The 27,754-nt window shown below is 38.7% G+C and overlaps 2 protein-coding genes across 3 annotated transcripts in view; one reads left to right on the top strand and one right to left on the bottom strand.

The window, feature by feature from the left end:
* LOC127655440 (free fatty acid receptor 3-like) overlaps window positions 1–27,754 on the bottom strand; it is a 526,022-nt gene that overhangs the window by 123,506 nt on the left and 374,762 nt on the right. The window lies entirely within an intron of this gene.
* LOC127655446 (hepcidin-1-like) lies at window positions 1,978–3,229 on the top strand. The gene is made up of 3 exons (XM_052143273.1): window positions 1,978–2,247; window positions 2,466–2,552; window positions 2,848–3,229. The coding sequence occupies exons 1-3, from the start codon at window positions 2,161–2,163 to the stop codon at window positions 2,944–2,946; spliced, it is 273 nt and encodes a 90-aa protein (XP_051999233.1). The 5' UTR covers window positions 1,978–2,160; the 3' UTR covers window positions 2,947–3,229.

The following is a 27,754-nucleotide window of genomic DNA, read 5'->3' as shown; positions in this document are numbered from 1 at the left end:
TGCTTCTAGGTGAGGGACAAGAAGACAGAGGGGTCATCGGCCCCGGGATTGAGGTGCTGTGGCGCCTGTCAGGTTGACTGTAGCTGTCGCACTGGAGCCTGTGTGTGTTTGAGCAGAAGATTTCAGCTGATAGCACTGGCGTCTCATTCTAACAAACATGCGCATGTGTCACTAAACTCTTGAGAAAGACTGCGTTTACTGTAAATATAGCATAACACTGAAAAAAGTCCGATTTCGAATCAATCATCCTGTAAAATAAAATCACATATTATTTAAATCACTATTTATAAATCATGGTTGCATTTGATGTACTGCCTTTAATGCTTATTTAAATAAAATGATTGTATTATAGTAATATAATAAAAAAAATAGTAATGAAAATCTAATGATAATCACTATTAAGATGTTAGTTTATTTGTTACACTACCCCACGTTTCCATTCATTAAAAATATCAATATATATATATATATATATATATATATATATATATATATATATATATATTTTTTTTTTTGTGTGTGTGTCATATTTGACATTTATTGCCATTTTATTCTTATTTTTAAGACTGGTCGGAAATCTTGAGATTAGCTGTGTTAATTTGATAATATTGACTGATTGTTTCTCCTCAAAACGGTCGCCTTTAGCGTGCTCACTGGGGGTTATAAGACATGTAAATCGAACATTGCGATTCCTGGATTTCTTACACAGAAAAATTATGTCATCACACATACATATACATTTGTTTAGATATAGTGATAAAAGATATAGTGGCTTGTATATTTTAGGAAGGGTGTCCATCACAGGGGGATCATTTTAGGGGTCCTCAGTGCATTAGGTATTATAAACTAACAATTAACAATATTTTTAACAGCATTTATGAATCTAGGTAAAACAAAAAAGCATGCACAATCATAGTAGGTTAACGCTGGTTCATAATGCATTATCTGATGTTAACATATACCAGTACATTGTATATGTTGAAATTAACATTATTAACACTATTAACAATTATGCACATTTACCACCAAAATGCAATTGTTGATATTTGTATTTTTTTTTCAAGCTTTGTTTATGTTAATGGTAACACTTTACAATTAGGTTGTATTTGTTTACATTGCATTAGTTAGCATGAACTAACAATGAACACTATATATGATTTACAGTATTTATTCATCTTTGTTCACTGTTAGTTTGCATAAGTTCATAGTGCATTGACTAATGTTTACATATAAAATATATGTTAGTATCGGTCAAAATGAATATTAACCAAGATTAATAAATGTGTTAACACTTTAAAATAAGAGGTAATGTACACTGTAAATCATGAACTAACAAAAAACAATACTTTTATAGCATTGAGCATTTTTCATCTTGTTCATGTAAATTGTGAACATGCTAACACTTTTTGAAAATCTAAAGTTGTATATGTTATCATTAGTTAATGCACTATGAATAATCATTAGTATTCGTATTAACAAACAAAGATTAAAAAAATATATATATATTTATTGTTAGTTCCTGATACCTAATTTATTTACTAATTTTAACAAATGCAACCTTATTATAATTTTGTTTTTGTTAAAATGCTAAATTAGATGAATATGTTTACATTAGTTATTGCATTATGAACTAACAATGAACAAGTATAGTTTTATAAATTAACATCAATAAAAATGTATTTTTTATTGTTAGTTTGTGATACTTAATGCATTTGCTAATGCTAACAAATGTAACTCTATTGCAAAGTGTTAGCATTAACAGTAATGTTATTTATGAAAGTTATTAGCTATATTTATCTACTTTCTGTAGTAAGTTAGTTAGTTGTTTAATTGGTTTGGTTTATTAATCTACTGCTCCACTGCGGGCTTTTGGTGTAATTTGGTGTAATCTCTGGTGTTGCTCAGAGTTTCCAGTGTTGTGTAAGAGATGACTGGAAGAGTTGAGGGCAGGTCAAAGGGGAGCAGACTGACGCGCTCTGATCTCAATATAAATATGAGAACACTGCCTGCCATAAGTGAGCAGAAGAAACAGAAATAGACTCTTAAAACGTCACTTTGAAGGGAGAAGTATCTTTTCGGCAGATATTATTTTAGTGCATACTGACGCATCTTCCACCAGACACATACAGAGAAGAACCGAGCGGTATTACTGAAGAGAAAATGAAGTGCACATACGTCACTCTTGCTGCTGCAGTCCTCATTGCATGTGTTTGCCTCCTCCAAACGGCTGCTGTTCCAGTCACACAGGTGAGTTTATGCATTGCAATAAGTGCAGAGCTTATGGAGTAGTCTATTATAAGAGACTTTGAATGCATTAATAGCTATACTGCATAAAATTAAATAAAAAATACCTTTAAAATGGCTAGAAATGTCATCAAACTTGTCTTAATATGTTTTCATGTTTTGTTAATGACTGAACAGTTATTGCCTGTTATAAAGTCTTACCTTTTATGTCTAATTGGCAGTTGCACGATGAGCATCATTTGGAGACTGAAGCCAAACAAGAGAACCAGTTCATGACAGAAACGTCACTGGAACAAACAAATCCTCTGGTATGCAACCAGTTACAGATTTTTAAAAAGCTAAATATTTGTACATTTAGCAGTAAGGTATGAGAGGTCTTTTGAGTGCCCTGTCGCTTTTATAAAAATGTCGCTACATAATAAAATATAATGTAATTAAAACGGGATAGTTCACCCAAATATGAAAATTCTGTCATTGTTTACTCACCCTCATGTTGTTCCAAACCCGTATGGCTCTGTATGTTCTTCTGTCGAGCACATACGTAGATAGGCAGAATGTTACCCACACCTCCTTTTGACAAAATTGTCTATTTTCTACCAATAGGCACTCTTCAGGACCAAACGCCAAAGTCATCTTTCCTTGTGCAGATATTGCTGCAATTGTTGTCACAATAAAGGATGTGGATACTGCTGCAGATTTTGATGACATAAAAGGGATAATAGCTGCCATGGGACATTGCCTTCAAAAACCCTACTGAAATGATTTCCCCTGTCTACGGACTGAAACGAGGAAAGCCATGTTGTGTAAATGCATCAAAACGGGTATAACTCTTTTGCGTACTACTTTGTAAATGTATGGCCACTGAAATATATAACAAGAGGTCGCCAAGTCTTGTAGATGAAGAAGTTTGCTTTCATGATTGAATGTATTTTCTACATGTATTTATACCTGCTGTACATAGACATTCTGAATCATTGATTGTTTAGGAAAGAAAAGCTTTTGATATTTTTAATAAAATGACTCTGAACACACATTCGAATAACATTGAGTCATTGTGTTGCTTGTGGTCAGTTACTGCTTGACCTCTAGGGGGAGCTAAATACCAAAAATAACATACATCACAAAGACCATTTCATAAGCTCTGTTCCAAAACCTATAGAGAGCTGCCTTGCTCCCTTCTAAGGCATCGTCCTAACTGAAAAGGAACCTCATAGGTGACTGATTTGGGGTGTTCTCATAGACTTGTTCTCATAGGCATGCACTGTATAAAGCTATCAATTTTCCACAAATTTCTCCACATAAATTTTGGGGAAGATGTTTTTTTTTTCTATGTTTCCTCAGCGGAACAATCCAAAACACTTTAAACAACAAGACAACACACACACACACACACAAAAAAAAGACTTAAGTCTATCCCTCACATGTAACATGTAAGATGGCGCCACCCATCTTTAAAGGGACAGTTCACCCAATAATAAACCACTTTTGTAGGTGCATACAATGCAAGTGAAATGTGGCCAGAACTTTGAAGGTTCAAAAAGCATATAAAGGCAGCATAAAAGTAATCCATATAACTCCAGTGGTGAATCCATGTCTTCAAACAGGACTGAAATATTGATCTGTTTCTCACTCACACATATCATATCGCTTAAGAAGACATGGATTCACCATACAGAGCTGAAATATTCTTCTAAAAATATTTGTTTGTGTTCAGCAGAAGAAAGAAAGTCACATCAGGGATGGCATGAGGGTGAGTCATTTTTTGGTGAACAATCCCTTAATTACTATTAAATGCAGTATTCAGCTCACAATTGATGTAGATCGCCATTAGCTTTTTGCTTTAAAATATTGAGTTCTTATAAAACGTTTATTGATTAAGGAATATTAACTGTAAAAATATACAGTAAAGTTTTAAAATATATATTTAAAAACAATACAGTAGTTTTTACAATAAATAGATAAAAAAGTGATTTTTTTTGTATAGTTAATGGTAAAAATGTACATTGTTTAACAAGAGAATATATGTACTTTTTACCGTAAATTATTGTTAAAATTACAGTAAAAACAATAATCGGGCGTTCATATTTCATTATATTATATGGGAATAGTTATATTTCTTCTCATTTTTAATATCAGTTAATAACAGTTTCTGTTTTATATTTAATGTAGTTTATAGTTAATTGCATTTATTTTAATTACATATGTGTTAATGTTTGTGTGTCTGTACATGTTTATTGGTCATTGTTCCTGGAAGAGACATTATTGGTGAACTTCATGTCATCATGTGCCCTTCTGTAATTTTGTTATTGTGATTAGCAATACCTTTGTAACACAGTTCAGGATGGGCAAGGAGGAGGCGAGAACCGGCTTGTCAACATAAATGATAATTTAATTAAACTTAAACCAAAAGCACAAACACACACACACATGACGGACATGCCCGTAATTCTCTCTCTCGAACCATCGTCACCGGCCACCTTTATCCCTCGCGCACCTTATCAGGCCGATTGGGGACTGGGCGCGCGATATTCCGACCCGGCCCCGCCCCCCTCGCAGACGGTTGTCTCCCTCGACCCCTCCGCGTCTCTGGGGACGGCAGGGCACTCCTCCGCCCCCGGCAGCGGCTCCCTCACTCCAGGCGGTCGGGGTATCCAGTCCCCACTTGCCCCGCGGACGCCGGCCGTTCCCCGCATCCGGGCGGTCGGGCTACTCCGTCACCCGGCAGATGGCAGCGGCGCTCCCCTGGGTGGACGGCAGTGTCGAGGACTCTACGACGGGCATCCCTCCTCCTTCCTGGGTTTTGGCACCAATGTAACACAGTTCAGGATGGGCAAAGAGGAGGCGAGAACCGGATTGTCAATATAAATCATAATTTAATTAAACTTAAACCAAAAGTACAAACACACACACGACGGACATGCCCGTAATTCTCTCTCTCTCGAACCATCGTCACCGGCCACCTTTATCCCTCGCACGTCTCATCAGGCCGATTGGGGACTGGGTGCGCGATATTCTGACCCGGCCCCGCCCCCCCCTCCGCTCCACAACCTTATAAAGTAGAAAGCATATTTTTACAGTTTCAGAAGGTTAATATAAAGTTTTTAATGTAAATGTAACATTTTTTTTGGTTGTTTTTTTTAACAGTACCAGCATGCTCATGTTTTCAGGTTGTTCTGTTCAATAAAGTTATTTTCATTTTTACTGTATTTGTTACACAAGTATTCTGGCAACAACAGCTGCCAGTTTTAGGGTTAGAGTTAGGGTTAGGTTTAACCTAATCCTAACCCTTTCTTCCAGATTATTTTAAGATCTATGCATCATATCACATTGTATTTGGGCTCGTTTTAATCAGGAGCATCTACTGTTCCTATATTCTGTGTTTCATGAAGTTACAAGCAAAAACAGTTACGCTTTTAAACTCTGTGCTTTACTCAATATATACAGTATGGACATTAACAGTGGAAAAAACCAACGTAACTGTGTCAACGGTCCCAGATCGGTTCAAATCTGCACGGTTCTGCATGGTGGAAAATTGTCTCTCTAGTAGCCGATGTGTATGTACAAAGCTTCAATACTGTTGTTTCCTAAAACACCCTCTCAACAGCCTTTTCATCGAATACTTTCTGTTATTCATACTGAACTCATCTCACCTTGCATTATTCAATATTCTCGAAATTCCTAAGCAGAATGGATGAAGAGTTTAATCAAGGCAAACCACCAATGCAAACATGCCGCCTGGCTCTTTGTTATGCCAGCAATTGGAGTCATTAGTTTTAATTAGCACAAAGGAATGGTGGTGCGCTCTCTCTCCTTTTCATTTTTCGTTTGGTTTTCATATTAAAATTCACATGCTTAATGATTAAATATTCTGACAGTGTAATGCATTTCATATTTACTACTTTCACATGTGCACGCTACTTCAAGGTCATGGGTTTGATTCACAGGGAACATAAACAGGTTAAATTTATACCTCGAATGTATTATAAGTTGCTTTGGATAAGTGCATGACAAATGCATATTTGTAAATATACATTCTGGTAGCCGTTATCACTATGGGAAAGAGCTGCTTGAAAATCCTTCACAATTCTCCATTTGTGTTCTGCAGAAAAGAAGTATTTCCGAACAACATGAGGGTGAGTAAATCATGGGGGGAATCCTTTTAAGACCCGGGACTCTTTAGCAGTTTCATTGGTATGTAAAGTCTTATTTCGACTTATTTCGACTTCAACAACTGGAACTTTCCAGCAGCTCTGCATATTTGAGATATCAACTGTGTGATATTTTTTGTGGGTGCTGTCTCGTGACTTTGTATTGCAACAGGTAATATTGTCTATAGTAATTTCTTCCACTCCACCATCTGCCTTTAATGCATCTGCATTCGCTTGGAGATTTCCATATGCTAGCCACTCAGAGCACTCAGAGGCGGTGATAGTGGCTGCATCCACAAAACCACATAACAGTGCAGAGATTAAGATATATGAGTTGGTCTCTCATGCATAATTTAGCATATGCATGTGTTAGATAGCCATAAATTGAGAGCAGCACTAAAAATTTTTTACTATACATATTTTTTATTATTTGACTATGTTACATCAAGGCCCTTCTTTGAGTGCATCCAACTACAAAAAAAAAAACTTTTCTTAACCATTTTTATTTTGTCAAGTTTCATATATTTACTTAAAAAGCAATATGCCACAAGATATACAGAATTATTTTCAGAGAACGTATGAATTAAGTTAAAAACTCTATGGACCCACCGGCGGGTCGCAAAAAATTTGCGCTTTAAACGTTAAAGTCGCCGTATAAACAAGTCAAGCATATTAGGTTTCATTTGAAAGCTTATAATCTGAATTTTTTCAGAGATAACCATCACTTTTGCATTTGTTACTTAACATAACAAAAAAATCAAATGAAAGCTCTTATTCTCAGAAATGTAACTGAATAGTTAATTTTGTTGCCCTTATACCACAGTTTGAAAGATTTTCAAAAGAATCACAAAGTAAAATATGATTTCTGTAAGATATAAAATACAAACGTCTCTTTTATGCTCCGATAACTGCTGCTGTAAGCCCGAAGTAGCCAAAAACTTTATATTGCTTTTACCTTAGGCAGTTTTCTAAAACATGACCCATTGTTTACTTGTGAGCTTTCTTGGCTGAATAATCCAATATTATATCTTATACACTCACCTAAAGGATTATTAGGAACACCATACTAATACTGTGTTTGACCCCCTTTCGCCTTCAGAACTGCCTTAATTCTACGTGGCATTGATTCAACAAGGTGCTGAAAGCATTCTTTAGAAATGTTGGCCCATATTGATAGGATAGCATCTTGCAGTTGATGGAGATTTGTGGGATGCACATCCAGGGCACGAAGCTCCCGTTCCACCACATCCCAAAGATGCTCTATTGGGTTGAGATCTGGTGACTGTGGGGGCCATTTTAGTACAGTGAACTCATTGTCATGTTCAAGAAACCAATTTGAAATGGTGCATTATCCTGCTGGAAGTAGCCATCAGAGGATGGGTACATGGTGGCCATAAAGGGATGGACATGGTCAGAAACAATGCTCAGGTAGGCCGTGGCATTTAAACGATGCCCAATTGGCACTAAGGGGCCTAAAGTGTGCCAAGAAAACATCCCCCACACCATTACACCACCACCACCAGCCTGCACAGTGGTAACAAGGCATGATGGATCCATGTTCTCATTCTGTTTACACCAAATTCTGACTCTACCATCTGAATGTCTCAACAGAAATCGAGACTCATCAGACCAGGCAACAATTTTCCAGTCTTCAACTGTCCAATTTTGGTGAGCTCTTGCAAATTGTAGCCTCTTTTTCCTATTTGTAGTGGAGATGAGTGGTACCCGGTGGGGTCTTCTGCTGTTGTAGCCCATCCGCCTCAAGGTTGTGCGTGTTGTGGCTTCACAAATGCTTTGCTGCATACCTCGGTTGTAAGGAGTGGTTATTTCAGGCAAAGTTGCTCTTCAATCAGCTTGAATCAGTCGGCCCATTCTCCTCTGACCTCTAGCATCAACAAGGCATTTTCGCCCACAGGACTGCCGCATACTGGATGTTTTTCCCTTTTCACACCATTCTTTGTAAACCCTAGAAATGGTTGTGCGTGAAAATCCCAGTAACTGAGCAGATTGTGAAATACTCAGACCGGCCCGTCTGGCACCAACAACCATGCCACACTCAAAATTGCTTAAATCACCTTTCTTTCCCATTCTGACATTCAGTTTGGAGTTCAGGAGATTGTCTTGACCAGGACCACACCCCTAAATGCATTGAAGCAACTTCCATGTGATTGGTTGATTAGACAATTGCATTAATGAGAAATTGAACAGGTGTTCCTAATAATCCTTTAGGTGAGTGTACGTCCAGAACAAAATATGCATCCAGAAGGAACATGCAAAACAAATCATCATAAAATATGTTTTTGACTATTGATGATAAAATTATACGATTGTATTTCATTGCAAAAAGGAGGATCTCAGCTTTCTAATGACACCTAGATTGAGCTTATAGTCCACTCAGAGGCCGAGATATTCAATGAAACAACAAGGGTGGAGCTTGAACTGAACATTAGACTGAATGTCTATGGACGAGCACATCTGTGAGGTCTAAAATGCATTAGAGCGCCACCTACATTTCACATCTGTAGAGAAAAAATAATTTTGTGCTTTCTGCCACCTAGTGAACAGAACCACAATTACATGTTTACAAAATAAATAAATGAAATTATCATAAGATTATAAACATACAATATTATTAATGATTTATTAGACTCTTTTTTTATTTGGGCAGTTTTCTAAAAAATGTGGACATTTTTTATTTTTTTTTGCATTTAATTAGAGTGTGATCAATTGTGGTCGGCATCCCAAAAATGCAAAATTTAGTAAGGTTTATGTTTAAAAAAAAATGCTGATGAAAAAAGAATAAAAACTTAATTCAAGATATATTCTCTGAGGTCAGATCCAGGCAGTAATTTTAACACTAGAAGAACGTCTTGTCACCCGTTCACTCTGAAGCGTGCACAAACCATTCAGGATGTTCTTTTAATTTAATCATAGCTTTTGTTTGTTTAATAATATATTTTGATGTTATTTTTATTAATTGTGCAGCTCTGAAAATTGAGAAATTCATCTAATTATGTTCTCTTTAGAAAATGATGCAGCAAAGTAAAAAGTGCATTAAAAATCATTGTGATATTCTCAATATTGCTTACATTTATATCGCCAGCAAAACCATAGCAATGATACTCCAGCCCTATACAACAGTCCCTGCTTGCTTGTTTTAGAAAGAAACACTCTTTATTACCGTATACTTGGAAAAACGATGATGTAAGGAAAAACAGATTAACAGACTTTTTGCCTAAAATAAGTTTGTATCTTAAAACATAAGACAAAATACTGATATAGAAAATGGGTTTATGCAGAAGAGCGTTCAAAATAAATTAATATCTCTCTTTCTAGCCACTTTCCAATATTGGTGGTACATTCACTTAAAGGTGTAGTGTGCCATTTCTGCACCACTAGCGTCACCTAATTGTATTGCAAGAATAATGTTTCACAAAGACTCCCCCATTGGTTGGACAAACGGATAGTCCCGCCCTAATCCCCCGTCATTGGTTGAGACAGTGTTGCTCTGTCGGGATTGGTCAGGATGCTCAAACAAACAGAGCAATGTTTTGATAGCACCACAGAACCACAGTGTTTACTTTTCAGGGAAATCAACTTATGAATTGATTTACTTATATTTATCTCTGAATATCAAGCTGGGGAAGAAGAATGTATTTTATAACATTGAAATAATGACATATATCACCTTTAAGTATTTTGCAACAACCAAAGACTACATTGCTCTCTCGTCAAATAACTGTGTGTAAAACCGAATATATGAACTGTTACGAATTTAGTCCTTCAGTTAGTTTTTCACTTCATGAGTTTAGCATGCATAATTCAGTTGGAAATTGATTTTATGCACACTGGAGATCATTGCAAACAAATGCAAATGTAAGCATTGCCATATCCAGAGTTATATAATTGGTCACAAGCGTTTCATCTGTATTTTCAGTTTCAGTTACTCTCTCAACTGTGGTTTTCTGCTTATTGAGTGCATGGTTGTGTAACGTTCATTGGCCATATTTAAAAGTTTGATTAGCCAAACATGAAAATTTATTTGGTACACACTTTCATGTTGTTCCAAACCCTTTTAACTTCCTTTTGTGCATAGAAGACAAAATGTAATGTTTCATTGATATATCACACCAGTCAAGCTCCAAATGTTAAAAAAGCACCATAACAGTAACAGTAAATTAATCAAACTCAAACCTGGCGTGACATGTCTTGAAGCAGCATGTGTAAGGGCAAATGAGAAGATTTTCATTGAATAATGAGTGAAATTTGGGTCGTATGGCTTCGGAAGTTATAGAATTTTTAGGGCCATTAAGATTTTTTACATTGTGAAATTATTTTCATTACAGTCATGGACATTTTTCCCCCAATTCTCATCACCGCAATGCAAAAAAATTAAAGATTTATGTATTATTTCAATTGTAAGGTATTTATACATCATAGCAATACTCCTTTGGTTCTGCGTTTAATTTCACCGATTTAAATCAAATAAAAAAAAATATGTTTTTTATCTAAAAACAAATTGAGAATCATCATTGAAATCAGTGGTAAAAGTGAAATGTTCAGAAGCGCTACGGTAATGAGAACTGGGTGATCCATATGTTTACAATTATTTCCTGAAAATAATGTCAATGTATATATATATATATATATATATATATATATATATATATATATATATATATATAATGTGTCATAATGGTAATTTTTCTTTTGCAATATATATGTATTAGTGCTGTCAGTCGATTCAAAATTTTAATCGCATAATTGCTCATAGTTCATGATTAATTGAAGATTTTGATAGTGCTGAAATTCGACTCTAAATATACTTCTTTCTCTGTCAAAATGCATTTATTTCCTTCTTAGGAAAGAAAACAAAACAACATGTAACAATATAATGCTTTATTAACGTTTTCCAAACAAACCTTCCACAGTATAAAGATAGAAATGCACTAAAATAGCACCAAATCAAGTCACTTAAGTGGGAGTTTGACTAATTAAAAGAACTAGTCCCCACACAGGTTGCATTTACATTCCAAACACTTTAAGCTCAGATGGGCCCGACGGTAATTAATAACTACAATCTTGACCAACACAAAATAGGTATTGTTTGAAGGTTTAGAAGCTCTATTTTCCAATGCATGTAGGCATTATGACCAAAACTGAACAAGTGCTTTGAAATTTGCTGACAAATCAGAAGTGTTCCATTTTGATAATTAATAAAAAAAAAATGTGCACTGTACATTTTACTGTAATCAGTAAAAACATCAATCTCATCAAATAGCTGTGTGTCATATGTTCTTGGAAAGCTCTCAAAGAGTAGAATACAACCAGCCTATTTGTTTTACTCATAGACAAAAATATAGCAAGTAATAGCTAAGTATATGTCTTTGACAATTATATTTGTGTTGCTTATATGCTGTGTTTTTACATTTACATTTATGCATTTGGCAGACGCTTTTATCCAAAGCAACTTACAGTGCCCTTATTACAGGGACAATCCCCCGGAGCAACCTGGAGTTAAGTGTCTTACTCAAGGACACAATGGTGGTGGCTATGGGGCTAGAACCAGTGACCTTCTGATTAACATATATGTGCTTTAGAATATTAACATAAAATTACTTAGAGGAGGTATTTATCTTTCAAACGAGCCAACACAGAAGGTAATCAGATGCTCAGATCATTAGATAATCCACATGAAGCACAGTGTTACATGTGGCCACCAGGAGATGGCGCCAAATACATGACACAGACTCAATGATGACACAAATGACACAGAATGAAACTCATTCTGTGAAATATGATGACTAAAATCACGTCTCCATGCTATGCATACCTTAAATCATCATTGTGTATGCAACAATCATGCCATGCTATTATCTAATCAGCCAATCGTGTGGCAGCAGTGCAGTGCATAAAATCATGCAGACATGGGTCAGAAGCTTCAGTTAATGTTCACATCAACCATCAGAATGGGGAACAATTTTGCTCTCAGTAATTTGGAGCATGGTATGATTGTTAGTGCCAGGTGGGCTGGTTTGAGTATTTCTGGGCTTTTCACACACAACAGTCTTTACAATTGACTCCAAATGGTGCCAAAAACAAAAAACATCCAGTGAGCGGCAGCTCTGTGGACAGAAATATCTTGTTGATGAGAGGTCAACAGAGAATGGCCAGACTGGTTTGAGCGGACAAAGTCTATGGTAACTCAGATAACCGCTCTGTACAATTGTGATGAGAAGAATCTCATCTCTGAATGCTGTTCTGTGATGCGGGTTGACGCTGTTATGGTGGCACGAGGGGGACCTACACAATAATAGACAGGTGGTTTTAATGTTGTGGCTATCGGTGTAAACAATTCAAGCACTGAGTACCACCTGTTTTCTCCAGGGGTAGTAAGAAGAACTCGCTGTATAGACAACGCACAGCATATACAGAGAACAAACCACACTTACCAAGAGGTGTCAACACAAGATTAGAAAACGTTCTTGCGTACAAACACAGCTTGACGGAAATCAAATCTACTAAGTTTTAAACTTCGTTTAACTTGGCAAAGCAACTTAAAAACAGTATGTTTATGATGCAGCGCAAACAGAGACACTTGGCGTCCGTCTGATGCAGGTGTACATTAACAGGTCCTTAGACAAGCCCTTATAATAAATCTCAGACTGATTGACGAATTTAATTTCAAAATGGATTGCTGTAAATTGTAGGCCAGTGATAGGCTTATGTTTAATAATATGGAAATAAACAATGTGTTGTGTTCTAAATCCACTTTTGTATTGTCTTTTTTAATGCTTCACTTGCATTTTATTGCATTTTAAGTTTCTGTATTATTCTTTTTTAATACACACACACACACACGTTGTGTTTCCATGTTTTATGGGGACTTTCCATAGACATAATGGTTTTTATACTGTACAAACTTTATATTCTATCCCCTAAACCTAACCCTACCCCTAAACCTAAACCTCACAGAAAACTTTCTGCATTTTTACATTTTCAAAAAATATAATTTAGTATGATTTATAAGCTGTTTTCCTCATGGGGACCGACAAAATGTCCCCACAAGGTCAAAAATTTCGGGTTTTACTATCCTTATGGGGACATTTGGTACCCACAAAGTGATAAATACACGCTCACACACACACACACACACACACACACACACACACACACACACACTCACACACACACACACGCACACACACTCACACGCACACACACTCACACACACACACACACACTGGCAGCCAAATGTTTGTAAAAATGTCCAGATTTTGCTCTTATGGAAAGAAATTGGTACTTTTATTCACCATAGTGGCAATCAACTGATCACAACGTATCGTCAGGACATTAATAATGTGAAAAATGACTATTACAATCTGAAAATAATGTTCAGAACTTCTTAAACTACTTCAAAGAGTTCTCATCCAAAAATCCTCCATGTGCAGCAATGACAGCTTTGCAGATCCTTGTTATTCTAGCGGTCAGTTTGTCCAGATACTCAGGTGACCTTTCACCCCACACTTCCTGTAGCACTTGACCTTTCACCCCACACTTCCTGTAGCACTTGCCATAGATGTGGCACTTCTCACACACCTTACAGTCTAACTGATCCCACAAAAGCTCAATGGGGTTAAGATCCGTAACACTCTTTTCCAATTATCTGTTGTCCAATGTCTGTGTTTCTTTGCCCACTCGAACCTTTTCTTTTTGTTTTTCTGTTTCAAAAGTGACTTTTTCTTTGCAATTCTTCCCATAAGTCCTCCTGAGTCTTCTCTTTACTGTTGTACATGAAACTGGTGTTGAGCGGGTAGAATTCAATGAAGCTGTCAGCGGAGGACATGTGAGGCGTCTATTTCTCAAACTAGAGACTCTGATGTACTTATCCTCTTGTTTAGTTGCACATCTGGTCTTCCACATCTCTTTCTGTTAGAGACAGTTGTTCTTTGTCTTTGAAGACTGTAGTGACACCTTTTGTATGAAATCTTCAGGGTTTTTAAGCATTGTATTCCTCAAAACAATGATTGACTGATGAGTTTCTAGAGAAACTGTTTCTTTTGTGCCATTTTTGACCCAATATTGACCTTAAGACATGCCAGTCTATTGCATACTGTGGCAACTCTAAAAAAAACACAACAACAATGTTAAGCTTCATTTAATGAACCAAATATCTTTCAGCTGTGTTTGATATAATGGCAAGTGATTTTCTAGTACTAAATTAGCAATTTAGCATGATTACTCAAGGATAAGGTGTTGGAGTGATGCTGCTGTCTAGATTTTTATCAAAAATGACTTTTTGTGAAATAGTGATGGTGTTGTTATTTACATCAGTAATGTCCTGACTGTACTTTGTGATCAATTGAATGCCACTTTGGTGAATTAAATGACCAATTTCCTTCCAAAACAGCAAAATCTGTACATTATTCAAAACTTTTGGCCCCAGTGTAAATATATATATATATATATATATATACAGATATTATTTATAATTATTTAATCATTATATATTTAATTATTGTTATTTGAGGGGCTTTCCCAGCAAATATTTCTGTATATGATAAATTCGATTAATTAATCGGCATACAATGTAATCAATTCTCTTAAATTGTTTTATTGATTGACAGCCCTAATATATATATATATATATATATATATATATATATATATATATATATATATATATATATATTGTCAGGACATTTTTATGACAGGTTTCACCAGAATCACCAAGTTAAACTCACTTAAAATGTACAGTCTTTCAAGACTGATGACTCGTCTTGTACTGACAGGCATATCCACATTTTTCTCCAATTAAATGCCAAATCTAGAATGATTTACCATTTTTAAAATTACCAGTTTTTTTATTTTCTTTTTTGTTAAATGGAAAAGAGCAACTTGGACATTCTGCAAAACATCAGCTTTTGTGTTCCACAGAAGAAAGAAAATCCTGTTTGGAATGACATGAGGGTGAGTAAATGATTTTCATTTTTGGTTGAGCTATACCTTGAAGAGTTCATGCTCCATATGCACATGTTGATGATAGCTATGGGATGCAGCGCAGGTGATTTTAAAGTAACACAGAAGGGCAAAATGGTGTATTATTAGTGAGTCACAGTGCTGCTTTGTTCTTGCTGACTAAGTGACTTCAATAGGCAAATGCTGCAGCAGACGGATCCTGCACAAATAACTCACCGGCAGGTTTCAAAGGGATGCGAAAAAAACCAGAGCTCATATATTCTCCTTCTCTTGTGCGCACATACACGCTCTCTCCCGTCCAGCTGTCTGCTTGGCCTGCTCTTTCATTCCAGTACAAGAGAGCAAAAAAGAAAAACAAAATTTGTCTATGCATTTGTCTCCTGGAAAATGCATTATAGAAGCTGTTCCGAATGCACAGGGGGGGGAAAGACTAGATGTTTTAGACATCCTCCTTTGGAAAGAAAGATTGAATTGGGAAGATTAGAACAAGTTCAATTGAAACTACAGTGTGATGCAAAAGTCTCAGTCCATTGATGGAAATGCTTCTATTTTGAACTCTTTTATAATATAATAATTAAAAAAATTACAATAATAATTTTAAATGATATTATCATTATAACAGTCACATGGGTTTCTCAGTATTTGGAAAGTCCCCATTTTGCTTTCAAGACAGCATGCACTCGAGCTGGCATGAGCTCCAAAAGTTGTTCAAAACCTTGAGCACAGTTTGAGAGATTGTTGTCCTCTGAAACCCTAAAAGAGACATGTGAGACTACTGCAGGTCTGTTTCTCGGGTGAGTCTTCATTTGCTCTTTATTTGATATTTTATATCTCATTGCTGTCTATGAGAAACAATTGAGATACTAAGAAATCTCATATGAGATCATTCTTTGTGAGTTGCATAGTCCAGAAAAAAGCTCATTAACAACTGGTTTGTTTGTACACACTCAAAAAATAGCTCTTTGGTTGTACTAGAGTCAATCGTGGACAGTGGTGCCATGAGTTTGATTACTTAAATTGTGCTCTGTAGTGGGCGATTGTGGCTCAGGTGGTGGGGCGGGTTGGCCACTAATAGCAGGGTTGGCGGTTTGATTCCTGGCCTGCATGACTCCACATGCCAAAGTGTCCTTGGGCAAGACACTGAACCCCAAGTTGCCCCAATGGCAGACTAGCGGCTTACATAGCAGCTCTGCCGTCATTGGTGTGTGAGTGTGTGTGTGAATGGGTGAATGAGTCACAATATAAAGCACTTTGAATACCGCTAAGGTTAAAAAAGCGCTATATAAGTGCAGATAATTTACCATTTAGTGACATCTGTGGTTGAAACTTAAAACTGCAAGCAATGGGCAGAAGAACACTTTACGTCAGTCGTGTTTCGGCACTGCTCTTCTGGCGGATGAATTTCATGATTTAAGGTTATCTGGACATCGCCTTTGTGTGATCATGACTGGAGATATTCAGAGCCGGAGTCATAATGTGCTATTTTCATGTTGATATTATGTTAAACGATTAAAGATATAAAACTGAACTATTACTTGCTTTGATGAAGATAAACAACACTCGTATTCACATATTTTGAATGAATGAATTTTACACTTATAGTGCTTTTCTGTCACTATAATTAAAGCACTTTTACATGGAGAACAGGGGACTCAATCACCACCAGTTACCAGTATATTTTAATATGAATATTCAAGTGTTTTATCTACTGTTAATGTTTGTATTGTACTACACTTATCAACTCAAGAGGTTAAACTGGTGTTATGGCTGATACGAGTTCAATAGAAGACGTTCTTTGTTATATTATATTGTACAGCCTCAGATGATAATGCAAGTGAACCATACTACTACAATAGTATGTCTATGCAATGCACACAATGACACCGTAAACTAAAAACATAAAACAAGGATTCAATAATTATGGGGATAAAATATACTTTATTAAACATGAAAATATGCTCAAAAATGCAAAAGAACCGTTACATGACGTCAATTTCAGAAGTCATAAATATTAGTAAACATGTCACTGTAACTTCACCTGACAACGTAGATCGGTTAACACACAAGTAAGATTCACACAAGCAATATTAGCTTCAACAACATTACCAGACAACATATCCAAGCATTATAGCAGGTAAACAACTTCGCAAAACGGATAACAGATAAACATCCATCCAGACTGCTGCAATGCTGTCCTGAACTGTGAGTGTGATTGACTGAAATGTAGTTTCTTTCTTCTTTTTAACAGCTACTTGCAAACTAAAACAGTGCATTACCGCCTTCTACTGTTTACACTGGAACGAGACTGGTACTTCTTTCCTATGTTCCCGGACATGACGTTAAGGCGCAAGGCTGTACATCATAAGCCAGCGATTTTGAGCCAAATCGGCCAGATCAAAATACAAATCATTTTTATAGGCTTACTGAATCGGAGTAAGGTGAAAACATTATTTTGAACACTGGTTGTTTATGTACTTAATCAATAATGGCAAATTGTTCATTTTTAACCAAACAATCTTAAAATTACTATGTAATATCAACACAAACACTTTGCGTAGATAGAATGTGGTTGAATTTAGTAAACCCAACAAAGGGTTGTGGACTCAAATTGCATGACTTGGACTCAATATAAATCAAAGAAGACTTGCGACTCAAGTCAACCATGACTTGCGACTTGACTTGTACTCGAGCACGCTGAATTGCAAAGATTTTTACCTTCTAAAACCAAAGATCAGAGTTGTACATTTAAAACTGTGCCGCAAATCAACGATTCATTTCCCCAATCAATACATTTCAAACTATTCAATTGATTTTCATTTCTGTTTTTCCATGCTCCACATTCAACCAATCACAATTTACCTTGAACTCTTGATTTGTGTAGATTTTACTTTTGAAAAGTTTTCCGTTGCAGATTACAGATTACATGCTGTAAAATTTAATTTGTAACATATTCCGTTAGATTACTCAAGGTCAGTAACATAATCAAAATACTTTGGATTACTTCTTCAGCACCGGCAGATTTTTACACTTTAATTTCTCATTAAGATTAAAACCTTTGCAGCACATCTTTGCTCTAATGTCAAAGGTCTTGCTAGAGAAAACAAGCTATGCTCTAACCTGAATTCATTATAAAATATAATCACGCCGGGTAACAGATGCCTATAAAGGCAAGAAATGGCATTTTAGCTTAGCATAAAGCTAAATGTTAACATGACCATTTACACCAGGTTAACTATTTCTGATGCATCAAACTTCAAAAGCCCACAGATTGTACAAAACCACATCTTTTTCTGATCGTATGTAGATTCTGTTCATATAATGAGGCAGAAAATATATTATTTGTGGCTTTCTATATGATGTTAAAGATTACATTGGTTAGCATTTTTGTAAAAATACCCTAACCGCATAAAAAACATTGACAAGGCATGTAATCTTGTATTTATTGGATTTATGTTTCCTCTGCCAAGCGTTTTAAACTGTTTGTTAAGCTGTTGAAACATGATGTAACTCCCTCTATTAATCTCCCAATGGAAAGTTCCTCAATGGCGTCATATCCACCTTTTTACTCACGACAGTGTGAACTTGCATGAATGAAACAAATCATAAGAAAGTGTTTCACTTTTATTCAAAAGCTCCTCGGATCACATCATTTATATGAATAAATGTTCTGGAGTGGTGGTGGCATAATGGGCTAAAGCACATAACTGGTAATCAGAAGGTCGCTGGTTCGATCCCCACAGCCACCACCATTGTGTCCTTGAGCAAGGCACTTAACTCCAGGTTGCTCCGGAGGGATTGTCCCTGTAATAAATGCACTGTAAGTCACTTTGGATAAAAGCATCTGCCAAATGCATAAATGTAAAATGTAAATGTTTTCCAACTGAATAAACTAAATATTAAATGAAACAAATTGTATAACAAGACAAAGTAATCTCTTCAGTAATCAAAATACGTTTTGAATGTAACTGTATTCTGATTACCAATGATTTCAATTGTAAACATAGTGGAATACAGTTACTAATATTAAGTATTTTAAATATGCAATCCTACGTTACATGTATTCTGTTACTCCCCAACACTGCAGACAGCCAACCAATCAACTTCCACGAGGGTAGGACCGAGTTTGAAGATTACATATTCAAGGATGAATGATACCAAGAAACAAAAGAATAATTAAAACGTTTTTAATTTTGTTAAATCATTAATCGTTGCTTCCGCCCAGCACTGGATTGTTGTTTGAAATGACCTAACTATCTTGTATCCACGACAGGCTCCAATTAATGCCTGATTTTACACTCAGTAACGCCGTAGAGCTCGTGAGGCAATTTGAACAAGTCTGAGGACATGTCAGCGAACAGGCAGCTAACGTCAGCGCACAGATCAGCGAAGTGGCAGGTGCTAGGCAGAAGCGTCATTATAATGAAAGAGGAAGACAGTACCGTGGCACGAAACGAAACCAGTCTGAGCAGACTTTTGAGTGGAGGTGTAAAAGATGTGGAAGGAATCATGGAAAAGGGGAAATGTGTCCAGCAAAAGGTGTTGAGTGTCACAAATGCAGAAAGAGAGGTCACTTGCTGCTGTTTGTAGAACTCGAGAAGCCCATGATGTTAGCAAACCATCAGAAGGCAGCATTGTAGCAAACTTCCTAGGCGAGTTAACTCAAATTACTGATAAAAATTGTGCATGGACAGTCACACTTCTAATTGAATGCACAGACATAGACTTTAAAATTGATACTGACGCTGACACATGTCATTTCTGACAAAACCTTTTCAATTTTGAAGCATAAGCTAGTGTTGGGTTCGAGTCCACCTTAGTCTAGTCAGAGTCAATCCGAGTCTTTAAACAAGCTTATACGATTTGGTTCATAGTAAAGTACAACCAATAGCTTGAATCAAGTAGACACGCATATTTTCAGAACTTACCAGGTATTCCAACTTCCTCGCTCACTTTCCTCCAAGCGATGTCTTTTTTGTCCGGTCCCTGTACATGTATGACGTTGTGTCATACAATTCCGGGTGCCCACACATGCTACAACAATTGTTTAATTAAGATTTCTACTGCTACTATGTCAGTACGTCAGAGACATCCGGACAATCTCAATGCTGATAGGCTTTCGCGACAATGCGTCATGCAGATTTTTTGCTCGAGTTGAAAAATGTTAACTTGCGCGAATTAAACGATTTAGAATCTAAAGTCGTACCTTTGAATTTGCATCTATTCGAATCTTTGCATTGACTTTGTATGTAATTGTGCTGCGTGAAACGCTCACTTCGCGTTGTATGTGAACGCACCATTAGTCATTACAAACAGAGTTTTTATTATTTCAATTTTCAATTTATTATATTCTCCTTGAGCTGGTGTTTCGTTCTTTTCACATTATATTTAGTATGAATAACAGGTGAATAGAGACTTCTCCCCTCACTTGTGTTCTTCATTGTATTTTCGGACTGTTTCCATCATGGGCTATTTCATCCATCATATTAGTTTAAATGTCCCTGATATGCAGTATATTTGATTTTGTCTCGATATAGTCTTCGTCATTTTCAGTTAGAAATGGCTTTGCGTAGTCTGATAAAACGTGTGTTCTGTTTAATAAATTGCTGAGTTGGGGAAGATACTTTTTAAAGTGTACTTACGTTAGTTATATTTTTGGATGAGAGCGGCAGAGCACGTGTGGCGGGCAATCTCTTTCCCGCACACACATACAGCATGCGCGAGAGAGAGAGAGAGAGAGAGAGAGAGAGAGAGAGAGAGAGAGAGAGAGAGAGAGAGAGAGAGTACTTTGAAAAAGTGTGCGCTGCTGCTCTCAGCCAGAATAATCACACTTAAGGACATATACGTGTGAAAACTGATGCACAGTATCAAATACTCAGAATGTATGATAGTACTAACTGTAGAGAGCACATCGATATGAACACAAAGCCAAATCATTTAGAGGCAATTGCAGCCGGACCCTTTTTTCAGGGTCTGAAAAAGAGGACATGTCTCGGGAAAAGAGGACGTATGGTCACCCTTTGTTACGTTATTTATTTGTTTGTTTGTTTTTCATTGCATAACAAATGCCATGGACTCGGCTGAATTTACAAAAAAAATCCCAAGTCCGAAATGCATGAGACCGTGACAAATCCAATCCATTAAAATTGGACTAGTGACTCAGACTCGAGTCCGAGTCGGAACTCGAGTACACCAACTCTAGCATAAGCCACAACTCACTATTGTCAGTGTGAAACTTGAGAGCCCAGGAGGTACATTGAACTACAGAGGAGAGTTTACAGCTATGACTACCTTCAAGGATAGGCAATTTGGTTTAAAGCATTTGTGTTGACTGGTCCCTATTTAAATAATATCCTTGGCCATGACGCAGCAGTTGCAATGGGTTTATTAAGAGGCTGGAAGAGCTCCAGCCCACTCTTTCTTCTGACCTGGGACTAGTAAAGACAAAACCTATACAGTGTGCCCATTGTGAGACGGGTATCCGTGCCCTTGCTCCCAAAGGTGAAAGCAGAATTAGAGAGGATGGAACAATGCAATGTTATAGAGGACATTCCTGAGCCTATGGAGTGGTATGCTCCTATGGTGGCCTTTCCAAAGAAGATGGGGCAGATTAGAATTTGCGTTGATCTTAAACAACTCAATAAAGGAGTGAAGAGAGAGAAATATGTGCTGCCAACAATCGATTATATCCTTCCAAAACCAGCACATGCTCAGGTTTTATCACTTCTTGATGCAGCTAGTAGCTTCTGGCAGTTGCCACTGGATAAAGACTGTGCCAAATTAACAACTTGTATTACACCTTTTGGAAGATATTTCTTCCGCAGGCTACCCTTTGGCATCACCAGTGCACATGAGATTTTCCAGTGGGAAATGTCTTTAATCCTCAAAGACCTGGATGGGGTTGCAGTCTTCATGGATGACATCCTGGTACATAGCAACACCCTTGAGGAACACGAGCGGCAACTGCAAAGAGCTCTGGAAGCCATTGGCTGGTTGGGTCTCCAGCTAAATTCAAAGAAGTGTCTACTGCATCTGCATCAGCATCAGCTCAGGTACTTAGGACATGTCATAGACAAAGATGGCATATGCCCAGACATAGCCAAAGTTGAGGCCATTAATAACCTTGAAAAGCCACATAACATCTCAGACCTAAGAAGAATGCTAAGAATGATCCTTTGCCTAGGCAGGTTTGTCCCTCATCTCTCAGTGGTAACTAGATCACTCAATTAGTTGCTGAGACAAGACACAATCTGGTGCTGTGGTGCTGCGCAAGAAGAGGCATTCAGTAAGGTGGGGGGTTGTTGCTGCAGAACCATGGCAGACAGCTGATATCGGTCGCCTAGTACTCTAGGGTGCTGACTGATGCTGAGAAAAGGTACACCAAAATTGAAAAGGTGTGCCTAGCAGCTGTGCGGGCCTGTGAGATATTTTCAAGAGTTTTGTATGGACTGGAAAGTTTTCTCTTACAAAGTGCTCAAAAACCATTGATGCCATTAATCAATGCCAAAGACCTTGATTCAGTTCCACTGAGATGCCAAAGACTGTTACTGCGTATGATGCACTACAATCCATTTGCACAGTATAAACAGATTGTAGTTGCTGACATGATTTCACGACACCCTCAGACAGCTATTTTTTCAGAGGCTTCCGAATTCGTGCAGTGGACGCTTAAGAGGAAGCAGTCAACGGTTCATAGCCGATTTCTATCACAAAGCTGGAAATTGTAAAAGTACAACAGAGATGGATCCTATGCTACAGATGCTGAGACAGTTTGTGAATATTGGCTGGCCATCCAACGTCCCTAAAGCTGTGAAATCATTTTACAGTGCATCACTTATCAACTTATCAACTTCTCAGAATCTAGTGCTGTTAGATGATAAAATTGTAATTCCCCAAACATGTGGCCTGACATACTTCATAGGTTGCACAATGGTCACCAAGGCATAGTGAAAGGGAAAGAGCCAGAATGCATGTGTTGTGGCCTGGCATAGGTAAGGATATTCATCATTTAGTTAATAGTTGCATGGACTTTCAAGAACCTACTCAAAGGAAAGACCCACTCCATTACCAGAACGTCCTTGGGAGAGAGTTGCAGTTGAAATCTGCGAAGTGAACATGCAGCATTACTTAGAAGCAGTAGACTATTTTTCTATATACATAGACATAGCTCACCTTTAGATCCTGTCAGGTGAAACAACACATGCATGTCTAAAGAACATGTTTGCGTGATGGGGCTGTCCAATTGTTCTTATTACAGTTCAGTGGATGTGCTTTCAAAGACTTTGCAAGATATTGTGATTTTCAGCACATTACTTCGAGTCACGATTATGCCCAGTAGAATGGAGAAATAGTCTGATCCATTCACAGCTTTGATGAGCTACAGAGCCACACCTCTTCAAGCTGCTGGTGTCCTGCACAACTCATGAAGGGCAGACAAATTAGGACTACAGTTCCCACATTGGAGTCACACCTGCAACCAGCATGGCATGATCTTAGGAAAGTGTGAAAGGGATGAAAATGCCAAACAGAGCTATAGAAAGTACTACAGCAAAATGAAGCCTATAGAAGCCTTTTATTTTGGTCACACATTATACATAAATCTTTGCATATATACAGTGAAATGTATTTATTTTCACATATCCCAGCTAAGCTGGGGTCAGAGTGCAGGGTCAGCCGTGATACGGCCCCCCTGGAGCAGATAGGGTCAAGGGCCTTGCTCAAGGTCCCAACAGTGGCATCTTGGCGGTGCTGGGGCTTGAACCCCCAACCTTCTGGTCAGTAACCTAGAGCCTTAAACGCTGAGCCACCACTGCCCCTGAACAGTGTCAGAACATTGCCTGAACTTTCACCAGGAACTACAGTTGCTGTTAAGGATGAATTAGGGTGGAAAAGTCTGATACCGTCCTCAGAAAATGCGACACACCACGGTCTTACCTTATATAATCCGATACTGGAGTGCTTTGTCAAAATCAACATCACTTAATGGCCACAGACAGTGACAATTAATCAACATCTGTGCTGGTACAAAAGACACCTGTACAGGTAGAACCACCTGGTCAGGATGTACCTGTGACCAATACCCCTAGTAATGGCCCAGACATTCTAGAGCAAGAAGAACAACCAGTTGACCAGTCGAATTGCTAAACCCACAGAAAGATAGAGACTTTTGTAATTAAAACACACAAACACAGTCACTATACGTGGACTTTGTGGCGCATGTTCGTCAATGTGAAGGAAAAAGAGTAGAGTGAGTAGAGCTGTGTGTGAGTTGATCTGGTAGAGTTACGTGCTACCTCATGTGGTTGTTAGTTGATGTTAATAAAAGTTTGACATTTACTAAATAAAGTCCTGTTATTGAATCACCACAGATCCTACCTCTGGTACTGTCTAGTGAAAGTAAATGTTAGCATGCTAAATACATGCTAATTTGAAGCACAACAGAGTGTAGTTTAGTAAGTAAGCTTTGATTAGCACAGCATTTCCTCAACGAAGTGTGTAATTTATTTTTTGTATGCTATCAACCTGTCCACAAGCTCCACTCTTCACCATAATGGTAACCTTTAAAACTTCAACATGACAGAAACTCTTCAATTGTTTCTCAACATAACAAAACATTAAACGCTATCAAGTATAACCCTTTATATTCATCTTGCACAAAAACACATAAATAACACTTCATTTTAACATTTACCCTCCCTATCGTGTCCCGTATAAAGAATGCTGGGAAATGGAAATCCACTGCATATTCATCAATGCTACATTAACACCACAAACAGTGTTCATGTAGTCCCAACTTTAAGTAAACAGTAAGTAAACTTCCATTTGACTTATTTAAATAGATAGAACGCAATGAAATCAAAATGTTCTAGAATTCTAAAAATCCTTTTTTTGAGTGAACACTGCACAGATTGTAATTGGATTTACCCGAATTTAAAAAATGAATAGCATGCATCCACCTCTATACTTACAGGAGAGCTGTCCTAATTACAGTCTCTGTCTGTGCTTTGTGTATTCGCTCAATCCTACGTGATCATTTGTAAACTGGCCTCTGTATTCGCTTATGCAATACTCCTCTGATTTGTTCAAGGCTTTGTAAAGAGCATCTGCCTCTGTCTTTAAAGCCATGCCATAATGGCAGCAGAACAGCACAGTGCATTAAGCAATCTTTGCCTGCCATCATTGTCTCTGTGGGACATCTGCAAGGTGATCCGGGCTTTACTCCCTGAACAGTTCTTCACCGTGACAAACTTGATGAATCAGCACACCATCGGCCATTTGAAGATTTGCATAAATGCCAGAATGTGTCTGTTTGCTGCAGGGTTGGGCAAAATTCGTAATTCAACATTTGGCTGGATTGAATTGGCCACGCCCCCCTGGATGTTGAATAGAACACAAGAGTCTGGTTCTGGAAGTAAAAATCCCATTCATTTATTGATTTTTTTGATTGATTTTCAATGATAACTTATGAACCTTTAATGTTATTTCAACATCATCGTTTAAAGCGGAATTCATGGTAAACAACTACATTACCCATGGCACAGCAGAGATAGATCCACCAATCAGAGAACGGCAGCCAACGAAACCCACGAAAACATGCACTGTAGTGACCGCCCACTCCCATGACGCACTGTGAATGATGTATTCGAGTTGGTCTTCCTTCACCTTAAACCACTTACTGTGTATATTTGTACATATCGGAATATTTTGCAATAAATGTAAAATGTTTCCATGCTTATCAACAACAGCCTGAAATTAATAGTTCTCTTACGAGAGGTTCTCTCGTATTGCGTAAGCTAGCTTACGCTACGGGAAAGATTCATCTTTTCTGAGATATTGAAGCCAAAAAATTATCCTTAATTTTGTATCCATTGTCAACGCAGTGCAGCAGCTGCATACCTTGAGCGGGCTAGCTAGCGAGCTCATTGGTTGCTCTGCGGCAACTGCTGCAGCCTATAGACGAACTTGAGTGAACTTACGTCCAATAACAGGCGCCCGCGCCGTCACTGTATCAAAGCCCGCCAGAATGGGCGTGGCTAGAGTGCATATAAGCGTAAGTTCGTAGGCTGGAACCCCGATTTTCATCTATCGGGGCTCTTCGCATCTCTGAACTGCAGAAGCCGCGTCGCCGTTCGAGGGGCATCTAGCAAGCTTGGACAGCGCTCGAAGAAGCCGGCCGTCTTCGCCACCTTCAGCCATCCTGCGAGCTACGCCATCCGGAGACGTATCCTTTTTAGAGCAAGCTAGTTCCTCAGCGAACTTCACAAAAAGAGCAACGAGCGTCTTTTTAAAGATGCCTCGCACCACCTGCGCCTCATGCCGCGCCCCTCTCAGCGCCGGAGACCGCCACCTCATCTGCGCTCTCTGCCTGGGACTGGAACATGCAGAGCTCGCCCTCGCTGACGGCGGATGCGACCTCTGCGAGGAGCTTCCGATGTCGACCCTGCGGGCTCGACTCGAAGCACTCAAAACCGAAGCCGCCGCGCTGCCTTTCGTTTCGCCGCGCATAAAGAAGCGCCGCTCACAAAGGCTGCCGGAACCGGTGTTAGAAGCGCCTACCTCGCCGGAGCCTCTCCCTCGAGCCTCGCTTTCACCCTCCCCACCCCCCCGGGACGCGCAGTTTCCGCCGAGCGGCCGCACTGTTGCCATCTCGGCGACGAGGCAGAGGATAAGGGCTGCTGTTTCATCATGGCTTCGGACAGCGAGGAGTGGTCAGGCTCCCAAGCCTCCTCCTCGGCCCAGGAATCCAGCAGGACCCGCGCCGGAGTCGAGGAAGAACTAACGCGCCTCCTCACACAGGCCGTCGACCGCCTCAGGCTCCAGTGGTCACTGCCCTCTGAGCAGGCTCCCAACAGACTCGACGGCTGCTTTCTTCAGAGCCGTCTCCCTTCCTGCCGGAACTCCACGCCGAGCTCTCTAAATCGTGGAACGCTCCTCTCTCGGCCAGGAACCGATCCCATGTCTCCACCTCTCTCGCTTCGGTGGACGGCACCACCGAGAGGGGCTACTCTTCCATCCCCCTGGTCGAGGATTCGGTAGCAGCACACCTTTGCCCGCCCTCCGCGAGATGGCGGTCTAAGCCAGTGCTCCCGTCTAAGGCCTGCAGAACTACTTCCGCCTGTGTTGGCCGTGCCTATGCGCGCCTATGCGCGCCTAAGAGGCTGTTTCAGATCTAAGGAGCGCGACGGATCTTGTCCTTCGCGCCACCAAAGCTGCAGCTCAAGCCCTAGGGAAGTGCATGGCCGCACTGACTGTGACCGAGAGACACCTAGGGCTAACGCTAGCCGACATGGGAGAAGCTGAACGCTCCACGTTCCTCAACGCGCCGCTCTCTCCGTCCGGTCTCTTCGGTTCCGCGGTGAGTGGCATTGTTGACCGTTTCTCGGAAG

This window comes from Xyrauchen texanus, chromosome 15, assembly GCF_025860055.1.
Source record: "Xyrauchen texanus isolate HMW12.3.18 chromosome 15, RBS_HiC_50CHRs, whole genome shotgun sequence".
In the NCBI taxonomy this organism is placed as follows: domain Eukaryota; kingdom Metazoa; phylum Chordata; class Actinopteri; order Cypriniformes; family Catostomidae; genus Xyrauchen; species Xyrauchen texanus.
This window is presented reverse-complemented; position numbering and strand designations above follow the sequence as displayed.